The sequence below is a fragment of the Leuresthes tenuis genome, unplaced genomic scaffold (assembly GCF_036924035.1).
Source record: "Leuresthes tenuis unplaced genomic scaffold, fLeuTen1.0.hap1 SCAF_11, whole genome shotgun sequence".
NCBI classification, from domain to species: domain Eukaryota; kingdom Metazoa; phylum Chordata; class Actinopteri; order Atheriniformes; family Atherinopsidae; genus Leuresthes; species Leuresthes tenuis.
The window spans coordinates 25084527-25104633 of record NW_027325365.1 but is presented as its reverse complement, the minus strand read 5'-3'; the positions used below and the strand labels follow the sequence as shown (position 1 = coordinate 25104633).

The following is a 20107-nucleotide window of genomic DNA, read 5'->3' as shown; positions in this document are numbered from 1 at the left end:
TTCATGCACGGCCTTCCACTGTCGATGCGGCGTCCATAGATATTATAAAAGATGCTTTATGCTGTTCTTTATGTCCATGGGATACACCCATGGACATATACACATATAGGGACCATTGTTTAAGGAAGAAAGGAGATATTCCCACAATTCCTTCCGGTCACAGCTTTTATAGCAACGCTCCAGTATGTTTTGTAGCCTTTGACAACACAATGTTTCACATTAATTTTCTGTCATTTTTTAGTTTGATAAAGTAACATTCTATAATCATCTCTAATATGATATATATATATATAAAAACAAACAAAAATAATTTTCCTTATTTATTTTGTACACTGAAGCAGTTTTGTTTCCCCATTTCAATATTAAATACAGATAAAAAATAAAAGCAATTTTTTTCTAACAACAATTACGCTTGTTTGTTGTCTTAAACCGCTGTGCTGGGAACTCCCACTGCACTTGAACCACTAACAGGCTTCATTTATGTTCACATCAGATATTTCTGGCCTTTTTGTACAAGAACATTTGGTGCAAGGGATCTCATTGAATGCAAGCTGATATAAAAAAAGATGTTATGCTCCATTGTCTTTCTTTGCAACCACTACAGAGAACAGGCAGGTTTTTGTTCTACTGCAGAGGTTGCTTCAGGTCAAACAGTCCTGTTCCACCTCTGACCACTTTTCCCACCACCAGGCAGGCTGAGGGTGACGCCAGCTGATCATGTGACCCTGAAGATGAAAGGAAAAAAAAAAAAAAAAAAAAAAAACAGTCATTGATGACACCAAAAAGCAAACAGGTCTCATTTTTCCAAAAGTATTGCTCTTCACTCAATGTTCTGTGTACAGACTACTTACAGCCTCATCTGTGGAGTTTTATAACCTAATGGCAGGCTTTAAACAATGAATGCAGAAGTGTACCAACAGAATTATATGGGCTGTGTAAATATATATTCATGCTGAGTACAGCAGTGAGGAATAATAATAATAATGAAACATCCACACATTATTCTTTCCTCACCCAACATGGTGGCCTGTTTGAGGAATTTGTAGCTGGTCTCGAAGGTCATCTGCTGCAAAGGAGAGGAGTTGGACTGGATGGCGTGCCGGTTTAATGGCTTATATACCCCTTCGAAACACATGTAATCTGCCACCAGTGACAGATGCCGGGGGTCAACCTCGATACCTGGAGGCAGACGGAGAAGCAGTCACGATCTGAGTGGTCCTGAGAGCCTTTTTATCCACTGTGTGTGTGTGTGTGTGTGTGTGTGTGTGTGTGTGTGTGTGTACCATAAACTGCAAAGACATCTTTGATTTCCTTCTCGATGACTTTCAGAGCCACTTCGATCCCATAGGTGTTAGCCATGGCGTGGACCTCGTTGGAGTACAGCCTGTTCAGGTCCAAAATCTGGACAAATCAATTTGCCGTGTGATTAGTTAAAATAACAAGACCCACGGTTCATCATCAGCTGTCATTCCGGTTTCTGAGAGATGTTTCCTAAAATAACTCCACAAATACCTTACAAAACAGTAAGTAATAACTTGTAATGGTCTCAACTACTGGAATCCAAATGTGTAACTAACATATAGTTTAGTTAACCAGCTTAACAGGAGATTTCAGTCGAGTCACTCTAATCTCTCATGGGAAACGCTTTGTCAACAGTTTGCTCCACAGCATGAAATGACACAACAACCCACTGTGAACCAGACCAAGCCATTAAGATAGGAATCATGTAAAGTCATAAAAGCTTTCATATCATGTTCTTTTTCTCTCCATTACCACCCAGTTTCAGTTAGAAATAGTTAGTCCAAAAATGTTCAAAAGTCAGTAAGAAATACCCAGAAACCTGCTTCAGAGAAGCGAATACCAAGTGAAACAGTGCCAGCACAAAGAGAACCGAGTTTGGCTGCGGAACAACTTTATGATCAGACTCATTCCTTCAAACTGTCCGTGACTTTTAAAACTTGGGTGTAGTTCAAAAACTGAAGGCCTTTGGCTTGGGATGTGCAGCGCTCATCAGAGCAGGGGAAGAAGAGCCCGCACGTGCAAATCATGCTCGCTTTGCAACAACTGCTGAGCGACAGAAAGGATAATCGGGAAGTTCATCTGCTAAGGTGTTGATAACGCCCTACAGATCTGTTCTCACGTCCACAAATGGTTCACCACATTCTACGTGAAACAGAAAAACCACATACGTCGCTGTACTTGAATATTTCATGCATGTTGATGCCCTCTGTGTTGAGAACGGTCTCTTTTTCTCCACACTTCGCTGTGCTTTCGCTCAGCAGGCAGCGGGTCAGGCCCTTGGTTTCCATGATGACCGCGTTCTGGGCCAGTGTCGACAGGACTGAGGTGAGGTCGAAGTGCACCCTGCTCACAGGCAACTCCAGTTCCACCTGTGAGGAGGGAGAGGGGACCCATAGATGAGACATAACATCCATAGGTTCAATTCTAAGCAATCATTTTTCAGCATGAGTCTTCAAGCAGAAATGGGTAATCAGAGGTGACGTCTCCTGAAAGCAGATCGATAGGCCTAAAAACAGGTCAGAATATGTCAGGAGTTCCATTTTAAATGATTTTCTGTTAACAGTTAAAGGAGAGACGAAAACATAGCCTGCTCCTCTAAAGCTCAGCATATAACACGTTGCAGTAACAAAACGAAGCCAAAGTGCAGAAGCAGCGTGTGAAAAACTGCTTAACCTGCATGATTCAGTTGAGCCAATTTAAGCAACAACTTGAAGTACTTGTTCTCTGTACGATGCCATCAGTCTTGAGGTTTGTGGGCATTCATTCGTACAAAGCTGTCAGGGATCATTATCCTGTTTCAATGTCTGCAGTGACATGATGTGCATGTTTTATCACACCATCTCTTAGTGTTTTGCCGTTTCTGAGCATTGCACGGTCTGACCTTGGGGTGAACTTGCTGGAACATCCAGTCCAAGGAAGACTGACAGCTGTGCTGAAAGTTCTTTTTCTTTCCTGTGTTAACACACACCTGAATGCTCCAGAGCAGCAAACTGACATATGGTCTGCTTTTATAGAGGTGCTCACACCTGCTGCTGATCAATTAATCAGGAACAATCAATTAAGCTGTTACTTAACCTGTTAATTCCAATGGAAGCAGCAATACTGCTGTTATTTAGGCTTAGATTTGGTTCAAGAATGACAATGGATTGAATATTCTATGTGTATTTAAGCAGGAACTTATATGGAGCAGATGTTTTTTAAATTCTTTTTTATTTTTTTTAAATCAGGTCCTGATATATATATATATAAACGCTTTGAATTGAGTGTAATGTTATTTCACGTGACATTACAGTAGGTATTGTTGAAAACTGAAGGAAAGCAAAAACCTAGAAAGAACTCTAAATCATTAAATCATGTGGTGCAACACTTCCAAGCTTACCTCGCACCAGAGTTCATTCTGCTGATCGAATCTGTATTCCCGGATGGCAGGGTTTACCTTCAGCACCGAGTTCACCCTCATTTGGGGCAAGGACTCTTCTCCTGCCACCCTTTTCACTCGTTTCTTCCCCTTCGCTGCCTGTGCTCCTGCAGACTCTGGCTGAGGCTCCTCGGCGGTGCTCGCCTGTGCGTTCTCCACAGCCTCCCCCTCCCCTTGTTCTTCTATATCCTCAGCGTCCTCGCCTTCATCCTCATCCTCACTTTCATAGTCAACCTGCGGGCCAAAAGCAGTGCTTTAGGAGGTGTTACATGATGGATTAACAGCCAAACCCTACTGGAACAACAGTTTAACTCATTTACAAATGAGGAGGTACCAGTTTTAGGTCAGAGCCTGGGCTGAACCAGTTCTTTATCCCTCATCTGAGGGAAAATTTGTTGTATCAAAGCCCACGAAAATGACCGTCGAGACTAAAACGCACTCTGTTAAACTTTATCAAATAAAGTAGGCTATGCACTGAAAATCTGTTTGTTAAACAGTCTCCTGGTTGTTAGTAGAGAGGTCACATCTGCCCAGATGGTTCAGTACTTTTGGGATAATAAATGATGATGAACATGAACTAGTTTACTTTTAATCAATGTGAGAGACAGCACTGCCTGGCCAAAAAGAAACAACTCAGGAAATGATCTGGGGTTATTTCAGTGGTTTCAGGGATATGTTCTGCTTTGTCTCGTGTCCAATAAAATGAGGAGAGCCAACTACCCGAATATACTGAACAATCAGGTTTTCCCCAAAATAATCACATCTTTTCTCTGTTCTCCCCCTTTCCTGACGGTACAGTGATATTCCAAGCTGACAATGCCAGGATTCATCAGTTCAAATTGGGAAAGTGGTGCGGGAAGCATGAGAAATCGCTTTCACACAGGGATTGGCCACAACGGCTTCCGTCCAGACTGAAACCGAAACGAGGATCTTTAAGACGGGCTGGCTCTGAACTTGCAAATGAAAAATGGAAATGCCATATCAGCTAAACCTCTTCTAACGTTGGAAAATTGCTAAAGTGAATCACGGAGTGTGGAGATTCAGTTGTAGAAAACTGGGCTTCCTGAGGAGTCTGGTTTATGAGGCGTGGCTTCCAGGGACCTCCGGGCATTCAAATTCAGCCACGTTCCTCAGCATCAAACATTCTGATCCGTCTTCATACCTCTTCTTCCTGTTTGTCTTTTCTCTTGGCGTCCGTTGCGTCGGCGTCTCCTTCGTCCCCCTGGTCATCAACAATCTCCCTTTCCTCCTCTCCGTCCCCCTCATCTAACTGCAGAGGATCAACAAGACAAATTTCACTTCAGGATTTATTGTTTTCAGTCAGGAAAAAAAACTGCGCTACACCAAAACTGAAATGCAGTTTTAAGATCCAGGCTCAAGTGAAAACGGGCAAAGAGAAATCATACCTCTGCTGTGCCAGCCGTTCCATCCCCATTGAAGTCCGCATCTCTGGGGTTGGCCTTCCTCGTCTCCACGGCGATGGAGGCCAGTTTGGCAGTGCGCTTCTTAATGGCTTCAAGGAGGAGATAGAAAAACCTGGGAGGGTGGGGGAGAAGTGGAAAACACAGAAGGTATCGGGTTACTCCTGCATGGTTTCTGACACAAGAAGGACCAACACACACACACACACACACCCACACACACACACACACACACGCACCTCGTTTCCATGTAGTGGAGGATCTGATGGGGTGATAACAGCTTATCGTCACTGTAACGGGCAGGTGGAAGGAAATGAAAGGCGACCTTGAATGCCCGCAGCTTTTGGTATTTTTCAATCCGCAGTGTCTCCACCACATCCACTTTCTGTAGTACCTACAAACACACAACTGTGATGAGTTCCTTTTTTCTTTTAATAAATGGTCAACTTTTTATTGGCACCATTCTTATAATTAACAGTGAGTTCTTGTTTTAATGTGTCCACTTCCACAAAGGTCCAGCACCAACACTGAATGCAGTGAGAAATAAATGAGGAAATAAGAGTAAAGGCGAAAAAGGGAAATGCATTTAATCAAAAATCAAATAATCAAAAAGAAAAAGCAGCGTAAGATTAGGGAGGCAAGAAAGAGAATTTGAAAACAGAAAATTAAAAGCTCATCGGTACCTCAGCCAGACACACCCGGGTGAGTTTCTTCCGCAGCATCTTTGCTTTCTTCAAAGCCTTCTTGTTGTTCAGCACTGGAACGCTCATCATGGGGGTTTTAATGTTGGAACTGGCCACCATCAGGATCTCTCTCAGTCTGTAAGGCGGGCAGACATTTATAGAAACGAGCGAGACACGGGGCAATGTAAGCTCTGAAGACCAAACAAACACATGAGCCACAAATCCTGTAACAGTTATGCTTCTATTTGTTTTTGACAACAGTTTCCAGCTGTTGGAAGTGCACAATCTACTGCCAAATATGGCAAATTTTGTGACCCGAGACCTCGACGTCAACCAAGATCACGGTGCGATGTGCAGCAGATTCATTACACATGTAACACGAGGAGCAGAGTGAAGAGAAGAAAGCTACAGCATTCAGTGGGAGACTAAATTACTTTTCAGAACCTTGGGTAATGCTGCAGGAGTTCACAAAGGTAAAGAATGAGGCGTCCTTACCGAGGGATTCCCAAAGTGACGTTCATTTCTCCTCTGCCAGCAAAGTGGAAGGTGTTGAGGGTCATCTGGGTGGAGGGCTCGCCTATAGACTGCGCTGCCAGCAGACCCACAGCCTCGCCCGGGTCACACAGTGAGCGCTGCCACTTGTAATGTAACAGCTGACGAAGGCTGCCAACACAGAGAAGAGCGACGCTCAGTAATGACACAAAAAAAAGAAAGTGCCAATCACGAAAAAGTCTAAATAAAAACAGAACGCATTAATCTGCAAATCCCATTAAACAATATTTGAGTTCCAATAAAAAGCTACAAAACGGCAAAGGTTGGAAGTGAGACCTGAGGGCCTGAAGGTCACAGGCATCTTACTGCTGCTTCTCAATAGAGTCCCTTGCACACAGAAAAGGATCCAGATTCTCTCAGTCTTTTGATGGTATTATGGAATGTAGATGATGGAAATCTTCAAAGCTTTCACAATTCCACATTGAGCAACATTATTCAGCACTTGTTTTTGTCGATGACTGAACCTCTGCCCAGTCTTTACTTCTGAGAGCCTCCACCTCTCTGAGGTGCTCTTCTTATACCCCATAATGTAAGAATAAGAAGCAACATGTTCCTCCGGCTGTCTTTGTTTGTTAAAACATACTTAAAAATGATTGAACATTTTCTCACTTTCAATATTTCACCTTTTCCACTGTGAATAAAATAAAGCCGTCCACGTCGTTGCATTCTGTTTTTACATAGGATGAGGTTGTCTCTAAGTATATACTTTTCTGTATTCTACTGTGTACTGGGAGGCACCTCTGACATTTAGTCCACCTTCGTAGACTGAAATCCAGAAGTTAAAATATTAGAAATGCTTTTCACTGTAACCACAATTCAAATCGCAGCCTCCAAACCTTAAAAAAGCAGCTTAAGTTCTCAGAGACCAACAATGCTGAAGGTCACGGCTCCGTGAAGCACAGCAGGACAAAGTGTACCAAAACGAATGAGGCAGTACTTCTTAAAATCACTAGTCCAGCAAAAATGAGGACTGAAATAGTGCGCATATGAGGACGACTTAATAAGAATTTGCATGAGTCATGTGGTGACTGAACCCCGCCAGATACTCGTTTTTTTTTTTTTTACTTTACGGAACAAACTTCCAAAATTGAACCAAGAAATGTTCTGTTCTGTTTGTTTAGGCTGTATTTGCTTGTTAAAAAGCAGGATGATGGAATCAAATCCAAACAATCCTGGTTCAGCCTGACATATCTCAATAAAGAGTGTGTGTGCAGAGGGGTGCAGGGCCACCGTGTCAGTGACAGAGAAGATTTCCCACCGTTGTTTGTCTCTCAGTGAGCCACATCACACAAAACAAGTAAGAATGTTGAACTTGAATGTAATCCAGTAAGTTGAGCAGCAGATTCAGATCTGTCACTTTAAAATCATCTTCGGCTGAGGACCAACAGTCTGAATTCCCTTAAGCTACTCACATATTTTGGCTTAAGAAAGTTGAGGCGCATCTTAAAGTTTTTGCTCCTCCAAGCCCTCGTGGTCAGTACCTGTCGGTATCCAGGACGTCTTGACTCATGCTGGTCCTGCTCTGCAGGTACTTCTCTGTGATGTCGTAGAAATTTTCTGACACTGATCCAAAGCACACGTCGGGCCTAAAGACACCCAGCGAGGGGTCTGGGCAGCGGGAGGATTTCCTGATGTATTTTGTTTTGCTGGCTTCATCCAGAGCGTGCCACTGCTGTACAAGCTGAGGAGAACACAGTTTGAATTACAGTTTGGGCTAGAGACAGGAGAAACAGAGAGACACATCAAAACTGACTGATCTTTGACTTTTCTATTTTGCTGTAACTACCTGCAGAACAGCAAGATCTCTGTTGGAGGCGGGCTCGGTTCCCTGCATGGTCTCTTTTAGTTTTGCCAACTTCTTCTGGGAAAACAGCAGGAACGCTCCTGACACAGATTAACACACAAGCATTACATGGCAGATGCTTGCAAAAGCAATTAAAACATACAGCATTCAAATTCTACACCCATAATAAACTGGATAACAAAGGCTGCGAGCTAAAACTTGTTATCTACCTCTCCAAGGACATGCTATCCCTCTCTTTGCTTTCCAGCGCTGAACGGCTGCAAAGTGATGACTGGCAGTCTGAGGGTCCAAACGGGCCAGAACACTGTCCAGACCCTGAGACCTCCTGATGACCTAAGCAAGGGAAACATGTGGCCGGTTAAGGATAAGTTCCTGCACAGGTATAAAAAAAAACAACAAAAAAAACAGTCTTTCTTCAGGCATCTGTGTACCTCTAAAAGCGAGTATGTGTATTAATATGATGGGTTTAAATGCTTTCAGTCTTTAAAATTATCTATTTCCTCCTTCAAATGGTTTAATCCAACTCTGCATGTTTGTCACATTTTGTAATCTACAATCTTCTCATGTAGATACACGGCAGAGAGTTGATTAAACCAGGGACAAACATGCATAAAATACAAGTGAAAGAAAGCAGAAAGAGAGGAGCAAAGCAGTTGTAGAGACTCTCACTCAGAGCTGCAGTGAAACCAATGCAGACAAATAATATCAAACCTTTCACATGGATATGACGGCACACAGCTACAATGCCCCAAGTTAAATACATTTTAGTTCATCTAATCCTAGGTTTGTTACATGTGAAAGCCAGACAGTTTGAATCAGTGGCTGTAGTTTCTGGATGAATGAGGAGCATCAAAGGCAGCTCTCCATGCCCGACCTGTTAAAATGATGGCATTAAACATTTGTGATTGTGCATAGTCCATATCTATCCCCAGTGGCCATGTTGGAGTGCCCAGGGGCCCATGAACTACACTTTCACTGTGGCAGCCATTTTGGCCAGTGGTACCCACTGAGGAGGGAGCACTGAATTTGACAAAGCTGCAACTTATTCATATCCAACTATACCGTGTGACCTGGGCTGAAAAAACAAACAAACAAAGCACTATTTTTTCCACAGATTGTGTTATTGTGATACCTCATAGTTATCCTCTATGAACGGGAACTGCCTTGGCTGCAGAAATGGAGTCTTGGGAATGTCCAGCCCATCCTCACCGTACAGGAACTGAACCACAGATCCATCGCTGTCCCTCACAGTCAGATCATACTGCACCACCAAACCCTCCAGATGCTTTATGATGCATCTGAGGAGCAGACAAGGAAAGGGAGGAAAGAAGAAAACAGGGAGCACATCAGTGGAACTGAGAGTGCAATGCACCCATAGAGTTATGTGTCACAGCACAAAAACTCTAAGGAAGTTAAAGCTCATAAAAAAAAGCCACGTGGCAGCACTATAATCACATGAAAATATCACTTTGGTGAAAAACCATCTTCACTTATTGCGTTTGTGCCAATTCCATAATGTCCGATCTTTGTGCACCTTCAGAACACGCAGTACACAGATGTTCAAAGCTGGTTGGAAATGCCAGCTGACACCAATATTTCCATAGTTCCGATGAATACACCAACTGTATATTCTCACTGCCCACATTTTGTTTTTGCATTTGATTTTGATCAGACTAAAATTTGTTTTACTGGTGTAAAGATATCCCATCGTTATTCAAAGTAAACACAAGAAACTTTGGGTCCTTTTTTTCCCTCATCTGATTTATGTGGTGACGGGTTCTGGGCCCGGGACTTTCTGTCCTCTGGCCTGCTTGTGCCTGAACTCACCTCTGAAGATATCCTGATCTGGAGGTTTTCACGGCTGTGTCGACCAGTCCTTCTCTGCCAGCCATACAGTGGAAGAAAAACTCCTGGAGACGGTGAGAGGTGATTACACACACATGGAAAGGAAAGATAATCACTTTCACAAATGCAAGGGTTAATATGCAAAGTTAATGAGAAAAAGCCTCCAGAGTTAGTCAAAAAGCAAAACGAGGAGGCTGAGATCATGATGAAAGAGTCTCAGCTCATCACCTGGCAACAGTCCCTGCTGAGAGATGAGCCGAGGCTTTAACTGATGCCAAAGAAGCTTCGACAAAGAACTGAATTAAGAGTCTGAATATTTTTCCAAGTATGAAAAATTTCAATGTCTGACTCTTGGAACTCTACCAACTGCAGCTCAATGGTGGGAAAAGACCAGATTTATCAACCAAAATTAAATCTGCAAGACTAGGAGCACCAAAGATATGTGAAAGCAACTTTCAAAATGTGACCTCTGCACAAAAGAAACAGCCATCTGTCTTCACGCACCTGTGGTTTGATGCCTGTGAGAAACCTTCCAGAAACGAAGCCCCCGGCTCCGGGTGAAGGGTCATATGGCTGGAAGCATGGCAGGAATTTCCCAGAAGACATAAGTGGAGGCCTACGGCCCTCCAGCTCAATCTGACCAAGCAGGCACGAGATCTGAAACCCACACACGTCAAGTGTATTCTTTTTAAAACTTAGCCCACAAACTTTAATGAGCTTGGATTCTAAATCGCAGTTGTACAGTATGAAGTGGGGGGGGGGGGGGTTACCTGCATGGTGTTCACAGTGGATCCTTTGGCTCCTGACTGGACCATCAGCTGGAGGTTGTTGTCTGGGAAAGATGTGTGCAGTCCGACTGGCATACACACCTTCAGATATACATGATGATATTTCAGAATTACCATCGCCGAAACAAATCTTCACACACTGAGAGTCAAACGACAACGTTTTGTTGTGTGTTGAGGGATTTCTAATCTACGTAAAGCTTTAGTTTAAACGGGTAAATACTTCCCCAGCAGTAAACACTGAGTCATAACTAGAAAACACAACTATTTGGGAAGAGTGGGAGTGTTTTCACAATGTCCAAAACTCAATGATCACGTGTTAATATAATGAAAAGCAGCTAAATGTGTAAAAAAATGCTCCACGTTTTCAGAGCACTATACAGTGAATAAAAGCTGCTGTGGCAGTTCAATTCGGTTTAAACAACCTCGTGTTTTGTCACACAGTATGCAATAGTACTGTAGCGACCCGAAGTAACAGAGCTACGAAGCATCAACTGGTTTTGCTGGTCTTTATTCCTTATCTGGAACACAGGCTACAACAAAACCGGCATATAGCGTTATCAACATTAGCTCTGTCACGTCTCTCTTCCTACACACACCCCCACAGGTCCTCCACTATTCCCAGCTGGCGACTTCACCCCCCTCGTTGCCATGGCAACAGAGGAGTTGAGCTGTGACGGAGCAGATGCCAGAGAGCGTGGCACCTACACAGAAAAGCTGATGAAGCCTGCTTGGTGGCCCAAGGGGCCCGTACCAAATTAAGTTAAACTGGGTGGACTGGTTTTATTGAATGAAAATGCGAGGGCTGGGCACTGTTCAGAGAGCCAGCTGTACTGGAATAACTTTGTCCAAAGCCACATCTGCACTGTTCATGTAACACCCGGTGGTTTTACAAACCTTCACCAGGGCCAGCTGGGATTAAGAGATAAAACACTGACTTTTAAAAAAAGGGACTGCAGCAGTAGTGGTGGAAATACTAAAATCAGTAGCGAGTTTACCTTGTTAATATCATTGTTGACTTGGTTGGCCACTTCTTTGAACTTGTGGTCCGCCATGCTGAAGTCTCTCTGGTCAGGGTTGAGGTGGGCGTCCTGCCATCGACTCTGAGCCTCTGCTTGGTCCACATTAGGAGGCAGGTTGAATGCTGCCTGGAGGGCCTGAGTTACAGAGACAGCATGGCATTTCAATCTCCTCCACATCTTTCAAAAAAAGCGTTGCAATTAAGCTCACATTGAAGGTCATGATGTGGGGAATTTAACAATTTCTAGACTTTGCCGCCTCCTAGTGGCAGTTAGAAAATAATCAATTTTCTTTTAGTCAAACTCTTTTCTTTTCTAGTTTGGATGCTGTGCTGCTGGAGGGATTTTTGCAGGTAACTCTGGAAATTTTGTACAACTGCTATTTTGCATAACCAAGGCAACAGGAAAGCCTCGTGTGGAATAATACACCAAAACCAGACTGAAAAGGAGATGTTGTGGAAGCGGAGACAAAGGAGGAGGAAGTTTAAAGCGTGTCCTTCCTCGATCATCATGGAAGTGTGAGATCACTGGCAGATGAAATTAATGAACTTGGAGCCCTGAAAACAATGTAGCGGGAGTATCAGGAAGGCAATTTTTTTGTGTCACCAAGAACAAACCAACATCTCTCTACTCAGCTTGACGACTACACGAATAGACAGAGGCTGCAGAGAAAAGTAAGAGTGAAGAAGGAGGGATTACAATCCCGTGTCTGAAGTCATGTTGATGAGCTGCTCGAACAACATAAAAGTTGCTTTCCGATACACGTTGACAACGATCGACTGCCTTCATGTTCGGGAAGCATCCATGACATGTGGCTATAGAAAAGAACCTTTAACTGTAGCTTCTGCGGACAGATCACAGCTAACGCAGTTTTAGACTTTTAACATTTGTTTAACAGTCCTAGCAGCTTAATACCGACCATCTGAAGTAACAATTCAAATTTGTGTGTCGTACATATTTATCCCCAGAGTCCATGTCGGAGCACAGTGGGGCCCATGAACTACACCTTCACTGTGGCAGCCATTTTGGCCAGTGGTATCCATGGAGGAGGATGCACTGAATTTGACAAGGCTGCAGTTTTCTAAATACTCTTTGGATTAGTTTTCTTATGGTCTCGTCTGCATTCAACTAACAGAAAATGTATTAAATTCATTGCGCTGCATATTAAACTTGACAATCAGAATGGATTTCACCACAAGAAGCTGCAGCTTCAACTCACTTTGGCCCCAATCTTCAGAGATTGTTCAATGATTTTTTTCCTCTTCATGTTGGCACCTGGTTTTACCAGGATGTCCTCCACACCTTCAAAGGACAAAAATGAATAAAGATTTAAGGTTTGACGGCAGCGTTTCTCATACTTGGGTTGCAGCAGAGTAACACTGGAGGCTCCTACCCAGAGTGAAGCCTCTGTACAGCTGCAGGTATGCAGTGAAGAGTCGGGCCAGGCAGCTGAGCAGTTTCCCGCTGGTCTCGCCTCCATACAGCTCATAGCAGCAGTGTACCAAACCGTAGGCTGAGGAGCCATAGTGAGCTTTGTCCAGAACCCCAACGAGCAGCTCCCCCTGACGAATCACCACCTGGGAAACAGAATGAAAAGTAGGAAAGAAACGAGGTTCATGTTCAGGACACCTGTTTGTTTTTATGCATGAAGAACTCTGCCACCTTGTGTGGAACCATGCTCATACCTGCGAGTCACACATGCTGTCAGGTTTGTATCCAGGAGCGGATCGCGGTGTCTCCTGGATCCACGCCTTGCTGGGGATTTTTGATTTCCCAACCAGGTTGAGAGGCAAAGCCTGCTTGGGGATTACATTCAGCAGCAGAGTGGACACCACCTATAAGACACCCCACAGAACAACTGAGTCCACATAAGAAGTTTAGTGTGAATTACAGCAACTTCAGAGCAAAGCATCTGCGCCTAACTGACTTCCTGCTGACATAAAGCAAGCCGACAGCTGAAAACAGCTACAGAGGTTCAGTAACCTGCTTTCCGGTCCACAGGTGCTGCGGTTTGAGTATAGCAGGAGGGAGCAGCTTTACTCGGCCCGGCTTGTCAGTCAGTCCTCTGTACACCAGCTCAGTGTACTGGTCTCTGGTGAAGAAGCAGCCTCGGATCGTCATCCTTGTTCCCGACACCATGTGGTCCTGGATCAGACCTGCTAAAGGTTTACCATCCTGAGAAGAAACAGAGAGCAGAAAACCCTGAAAAGATGACCTATGTGTGCTTGGATAAGAACGCCAAGGCTCGAGAAAGATGACCATCCCTCTGATTGCTATGTTTTGACACTTATTGAGGAATACACACTTTGGGAACGAGGTACTGCTGGTTAGTGCTGACTAACATGTAGGCCTCCGCTCTGCCCAGCTCACTCTGAGGGAAGTGGGCGTTCATTTCATCTCCATCGAAGTCAGCGTTGTACGCCTTGCAGTTGGCGTAATGGAGCCTCAGCACCTGTGAGATCACCAAAGATGCAGTATGCTCGGTTAGGAGTTGTATTTCTAAATGAACCATAAAGAACCAGCAGAAAAACTCTGAGAAACCAGGTTCGACCTTCTCTCCGGGTAAGATGCGTGCACAGTGGGCCTGTATGGAGGGTCTGTGCAGCGTCGGCTGTCTGTTGAGCAATAAAACATCTCCGTTCTTTATATGACGATTCACCTGAGGAGACGTCAACAATCAAAGCTTGTACGGGAAGTCATGGGTGTCTGTGAGCGGAATTACAACCACGGCATCCGACTTACTATCTTCATGGGCATTTTATGTGGACCCGGAGAGGGCGTGAGCAGTTGCTTGGCGACCGCCTCCCTCTGCGTGGGGTCCGTAGCCGACAGTATGGTTTTCCTGCCGTCCTCGTTGATCACCATGGAGGCGCCGGGGTGAACGTTGGGCCCGTTGACAACGGCCTGACGAAGCTCCTTCACGTTCCATGGGGTGACGGGCTGCGGGTAGGTCAGCTTGGTGGCAAAAACCTGATCAGAACACCAAGACGCAGAACTTTGCATCAGTTTCATCATGCAGTTTTATTACTTTGGAAAATGTAGCTTCATTCTGTTTTTGAGATAAATGGATCAGGGTCAGACGTACCATTGGTATTCCTATCTCATTGGTTCCTATGTACATGTCAGGACAAATGACAGATCGTGCAGCAAAGTCCACTCGTTTCCCCATCATGTGTTTCCGGAACAATCCGTCCTTCTTCTCAAGGATCTGACAGGACGAAGGAGAGAGAAGAGGAACAGGAATGTTGTCAACTGATGAGAAAACCCAAGGCTAACTTATCAGAGTTCCTCCATCATGACGAAATCTTTGTACGACTTTATGTTGCTTCATTACATCACAGAGCGGTTCCACTGCTCAGCTGAAGTTTCACAGACTGCGTACAGAATATTATGCGATACCTGTCTGATCCCAGGGTATTTCTCGGTCATCATTTTGTCCATGTCACTGTCAAAGACGATGTTAACGTGGCTCTGCAGGCGGATCCACGTGTTGTAGAGCTTATCTGTTAATGTCAGCCCAGGGATTCCACTCAGAAAAGTCTGGTCTGCCGGCTCTGCAGCCTGGAAACAGTGAGATCCAACAGGTTAATGTTTTTCTCTTTTCTTTATGGTTTTCCACTGCGGGTAGTAGCCGATACTGATACTAACTACTGTAGATGAAAATCGAAGGCCTACTAACCGAACCGCACCCTGCAATGCTTAGTTTGTATGAAAGAAATAAGATTCAGTCAACATTTCCTACACAGGTCTCACCTCTGCCTCCTCAGTATCCTTTTCCCCCGCTATGAGAGCCAGAAGCTTTCTTATGACTCCACAGTCCTTCATCACAGCCTGCATGTTGACCGTCTGACCGTTGGTAAACATCTGGTCGCCCAGTCGGTTGATTGGACGATACCTGAGAGAACGCGGTGGCAGTTACTGCTGCAGTCCAGCCTCACATGACAAACGGCACAGGGACTGCTTTCATATCGCCTTCTTCTCGTCTTGTTAATAACTCAAATGACTTTAAACACGAAAAACTTCCTGAACCACCCACAAAAAGTAGCGGTTTCTGAAGATTTGCCAGTTTCATGTCGGAACTGGTTGGGTGCACAGCTTGTTCATGTAAAGCTTCTATTGTACCTGCATGGTGGGACCGCCAGCAGCTCCAGGAAGAACAGGTCTGGATAGAAGCCCATCCCTCCCTCTGCGGACGCCGTGGTCTCCTCCAACCCAGGAAACAGACACTTGAGGAAGAAACCTGGTACAAGACGGGAGGGTAACATCTAATTAATAATCTGTTCAACTGAACTGTCATTCAGCATCATCATCTTTTTGGGAAAGTGATTAACATCATATACGCAGGCCTTTTAAAAATGGCTTCTCTGAGATTAAAAATAAAATATACATCAACTTCAACGTTCCTTTTTAAAAGGTGTCGATGTAATCTAACGCTGTCATTTTAACCACATGGTGGTCAGATGATACTTTACCTTCTTTCGCCCACACTTTGTTGACGTGTTCTCTGGCCGTGCTGGCAGTCAGGTACACTCTCTTTCCAGCCATTGAATCGTCTGCAAGGAGAGTGAAGAGAGGCTCCGTTTACTGCCCTCACAAACGTATAAGCAGAGCTTAGTCCAAACCAATAATGACTCAAAAACAAGGTGACAGTGTGTGAAATGCAAGGAAAAGAGAAGCCCTGAAGCGGCTCAATCCCTGAACTAAAAGCAGACACCATCTGTCTCGCCTGCGTTGTGTTTTCCCACTTGGCAGCATTTCTTCTTCTTCTACTGCTCCACATGTTGCACATTTGGGATCAAACTGGTGGCTATGAGTTCTTCTTCTTCAGTGTTTTATTTAGACGGTACTCACCATCTGTACTGTCAGCAGTTTGTCCTCCTGATGGCATCGTGACAATCAGCTTGCTGTTGTGTTCACGGCGCACTGTCGACCTGCCGCTCCTTAATATGGATACGACATGATTACACTTGACATTCTGTTCAAATCTAAGAACATGGAAAACTATGCCACACACAAATTTTAACCTAAATGTGATGGTTTGATATGAAAGCGCTGTACCGTCTCAAATAAAAACCAAGACTCGATTAAAAGTTGGGCTTTTTATAATGGCTGGTCGAGGACGCGATATAAAAACAGAGACTGGCTGCCAATACAGGCCAAGCAGGGATGGGGGGAGACAGGAAATGAAAGTGCATTTTTTATCATCACATCTTTAAAATGAAATAAACACGATGTTTAAAACTAGTTCCCATACTGGATATAGCGCTATCCAGTTCAAGTCAAAAGGGATTATCTATTTGACACGAAGCGGGCAGAGTTTACTGGTGCAGCTGGTAGTTTGTTAGCCTGTTTGCTGCTTAGTGTGTTCAGCTGTCTGGCACACAATGTTCTCCGTCTCCACAGTCCATCACTAAAGATAAACCTTTTTCCAATTCTGGAGGGGAAAGACAAAAAAGAAAAGAAAAAAAAAAAAGCGATTTGCCCGTGAAAATTAGAAATAAAAAGGGTATCATCAGCCTCTGCTTCTATTTGAGAAAAATACAGCATTTCAGATCAAAATCAAAGGAGAAATCAACTGATCAGGTGTTCGTGGCTGTTCGGAGGTCACCTGCAGTGAGGACACCTCCTCGTTTTCATGTGGATTTTCCAGAAGTTATTGATCAGACTGCCCTTCTTTTCAACTAGATGTTTAATCTGAAAACACACACACACACAACACAAAATAAGGCCAGTGTGCATCCAGAGAGACCGCAGCGTAATGAGGCTGAATTCAAGGCATTTTTGGGTCTGGATGTTTCTTTCTATGTGTTCACAAGTGTGTACTTACAGGTTTGGAGTTCTCTGAACCTTCAGCGTTCGCTCCGACTATCGTGTCTGTGAACTGCTTCAGTATCTGCTCAATCTCATCTCCCGTGGCTTTGGGATTCTCATCCAGGTACTGACATACACAAACAGAGAGTTTCTTTAAAGATGAAGAAAGCACAGACAGCCTACAAAGCACGATAAAGCAAAAAAAAATAAAATCGGAGAAAGATTTGCAACCAGCTTGTCTGCAAAATAAGAACAGAATATAAGATTATTTTTTGTTCTATTTTGTAGACAAATGTACGACTTCTTATGTGAAAACAATGTGCTAAATGCAACATGAGCTATGAAGGAAGGAGAAAATCCCAACACAGTCGGCTTCAGGAATTCAGTTACTACGAGGAAAGCTGAAATCCATTCGGTACGTCCCACAAATGTTAAATGGTACTGACCTGAGAGTTAAATTGTGTGACATCATTCGCAGTGACATAAGTAGTGTCCAAAAGTGTTCTTTCATGATGATATGACCTCAGTATATTGTCCTCTTCATTCAAATCACTAAGTTTGGGGATTAATGAGTGAGCACTTTAGCATAAAGTGGCAGTTTCTTTTCTTTCCTGCCACAGTTACAATTCTGTTCAGAAATACTTGGACTCCCAACACACCGCCTACGGAAGAACGCCCGATCCTTTCCACGGTAAAGAAACCCCTCTCAATAATAAGAGCTATTCAAGAAGCAGAGACATTATTCTCAAAAACTACAATAAAGAGACTTCATGAGAGCAAAAAAACGGGAGGTGAAACCTGTTCGCTGACGTTAATAATGTGACAGGAAACAGAGTGTAAACTGTCTCTTCAGACTCTGCCACACGTGGCGAAGCTGAGCAGTTGTTTTTGAAGATTTAGAGGTGGAATGTGTACAGTGGCTGATGCAGTCGACTGATCCCAACCCGACTGAGCAGCAGATCGCTTTCCAAAAGCAGAGCGAAGGGCAGAAAGACCCACAAACACAGCTGCAGCATAGGCCTGGCAAAGCACGGCAGAGCTGGAAACTCGTTCTTTGATGTTCATGGGTTCCTCACTTCAGACACAAATGATTTTCAACAAAGTGTTAAAAACAAACCTTTTATTTCCAGTCATGTCGATTCACCCAAGTACACCTGAACTTCTGAAATGTAGGACTCTGCGTGTTCAAACGCTGCAATTCCTAAACCCTTTCCTCCAGTTTGAATGCGAATACCCTCAGCTCAATGCCAACTAACCTGAAAATGTGCCATGCTCCAAACATTTTGTGCCTTTATAAAGTTTCTGCAGCAAGCACGCACCCACCTGGCCCAGAACTTGTTCGATAAGGTAGACCTCCTGCATGGCTCCGTGGTCCACTAACCTCAGCTGGTTGAGCAGCAGGTGGATGGAAGCTCGGGTGCACGTCAACGTGTGACACAACAAGCACGTGCCACGAATCAAAAGGTAGAGTTTCTAAAAACAAGGAGAGAAGAAGAGAAGCCCAGTCGAACCACGAATGACGCTATGCTTGATAAATCCAATAAACATTCAAATATATGAAGTTTGGAACTGGAAGATGTAAATTTGATGTCAGAAAAGCCACTTGTTGTATAATTGGGCAGACAGTGTGTTGAATGCTTACATCAAAGAACAGTGGGTTGTATACAGGTAGAGGCAGCTCTACGTGTCCAATGTGTCCTGGACAGTTGTTGAAGTCCTGACAGCAGGTTGAACAGACCTGATAAAAAAGAAAAGAAAAAGAAGAACACGGAGTAATGAGGATATCTAAATAACAGCAAACAATTAGGTGTCTTTCATGTGAAGTGTTTATAGACATTGGATGGTAAACAAAGCAGATTGATTTATACAGTGTCTTACACACGCGTAATTTAATGTACCTCTTTAATGTCTGCTGGCCCCAGAGCCAGGTCGTACAGGCTGTTAGGGGCCACGTTCCCAACTGCGTCAAGGAACCTGAAGTTAGTGATCGTCTTCACGCTTAACTTCCTGAACAGGAGATAAAAAACGGTTATTCCAGCTTATAACACTAGCTAATTTTCAAGTAGCTTTGGCAGCTTTTCCTGTTGTTTGCGTTCAGATTTTTCATGTAGCGCTCTGGTGTGGCTGGAGCTTCAAGTAACGCAAGAAACCAAAAGAACCTGAAGCAAGAAGGTAAATTACTTGACTCTGAATCACAGCTACTGGAAATTAACCACATTTGAGGCTACATAAGTAACGACAATATCTAAAAAACATTTAGCTCTCGCCAAAAGGTGCATAACTTGCATTCTGCTCTGGCTGCAACGTTGTTTATAACTCGTTGAATGTACAGCCACAAGCTAGCAAGCCATCTCTCACCTTATTTCTTCGGCGGAGTACATGCCAAACGACATGCCCTCTAAACGCCGCCATGGCACTTCTTTTCCAAAGAACATTTTTCGGGATTATCACGACTTTGTGGTGTTTATAAATATAATTTCATGGCGTTAAGTAGGAGCACACGAGTCGCACATTTCTTCTGTTACACACGTGGGACCGTTAGAAAAAAGTCCCAATTAGAGGGGAGACAAAAATCCCATGACAGGGCTTTTCTGAAGACTTTCTGAACTTTTCCATTACGTGTTCTAATATTTCATAATAAATGTTAATTATCAATATATTTAGTCTGCTCAAAAAAGCGTAATTTATTCTTTATAATTAATTCTTATTATTCCATCTCCCCCGCGGTTAGAGTACATGGTTTATCCC

The 20107-nt window shown here is 43.8% G+C and overlaps 1 protein-coding gene and 2 non-coding genes across 3 annotated transcripts; all 3 read right to left on the bottom strand.

Moving 5' to 3' along the window:
• Positions 1–321: 321 nt before the first annotated feature.
• Positions 322–19899, bottom strand: polr1a (RNA polymerase I subunit A). Its single transcript, XM_072396236.1, has 37 exons — positions 19718–19899; positions 19258–19366; positions 19002–19097; positions 18683–18832; positions 17376–17486; positions 17157–17242; positions 16400–16488; positions 16021–16101; positions 15671–15788; positions 15302–15443; positions 14948–15109; positions 14634–14756; positions 14291–14518; positions 14100–14207; positions 13854–14000; positions 13532–13723; positions 13234–13383; positions 12942–13125; positions 12768–12850; positions 11528–11686; positions 10515–10613; positions 10249–10401; positions 9727–9809; positions 9032–9197; positions 8109–8232; positions 7882–7979; positions 7577–7776; positions 6039–6206; positions 5544–5679; positions 5100–5254; positions 4846–4975; positions 4602–4709; positions 3401–3673; positions 2190–2390; positions 1284–1401; positions 1015–1179; positions 322–725 (listed from the first exon to the last, which is right to left on the bottom strand). The coding sequence occupies exons 1-37, from the start codon at positions 19792–19794 to the stop codon at positions 625–627; spliced, it is 5073 nt and encodes a 1690-aa protein (XP_072252337.1). The 5' UTR covers positions 19795–19899; the 3' UTR covers positions 322–624.
• LOC140318734 (small nucleolar RNA SNORA5) lies at positions 8803–8939 on the bottom strand. The gene has a single exon (XR_011917881.1). It is a non-coding gene; the product is annotated as a small nucleolar RNA SNORA5 (small nucleolar RNA).
• Positions 12488–12624, bottom strand: LOC140318733 (small nucleolar RNA SNORA5). The gene has a single exon (XR_011917880.1). It is a non-coding gene; the product is annotated as a small nucleolar RNA SNORA5 (small nucleolar RNA).
• Positions 19900–20107: the final 208 nt, after the last annotated feature.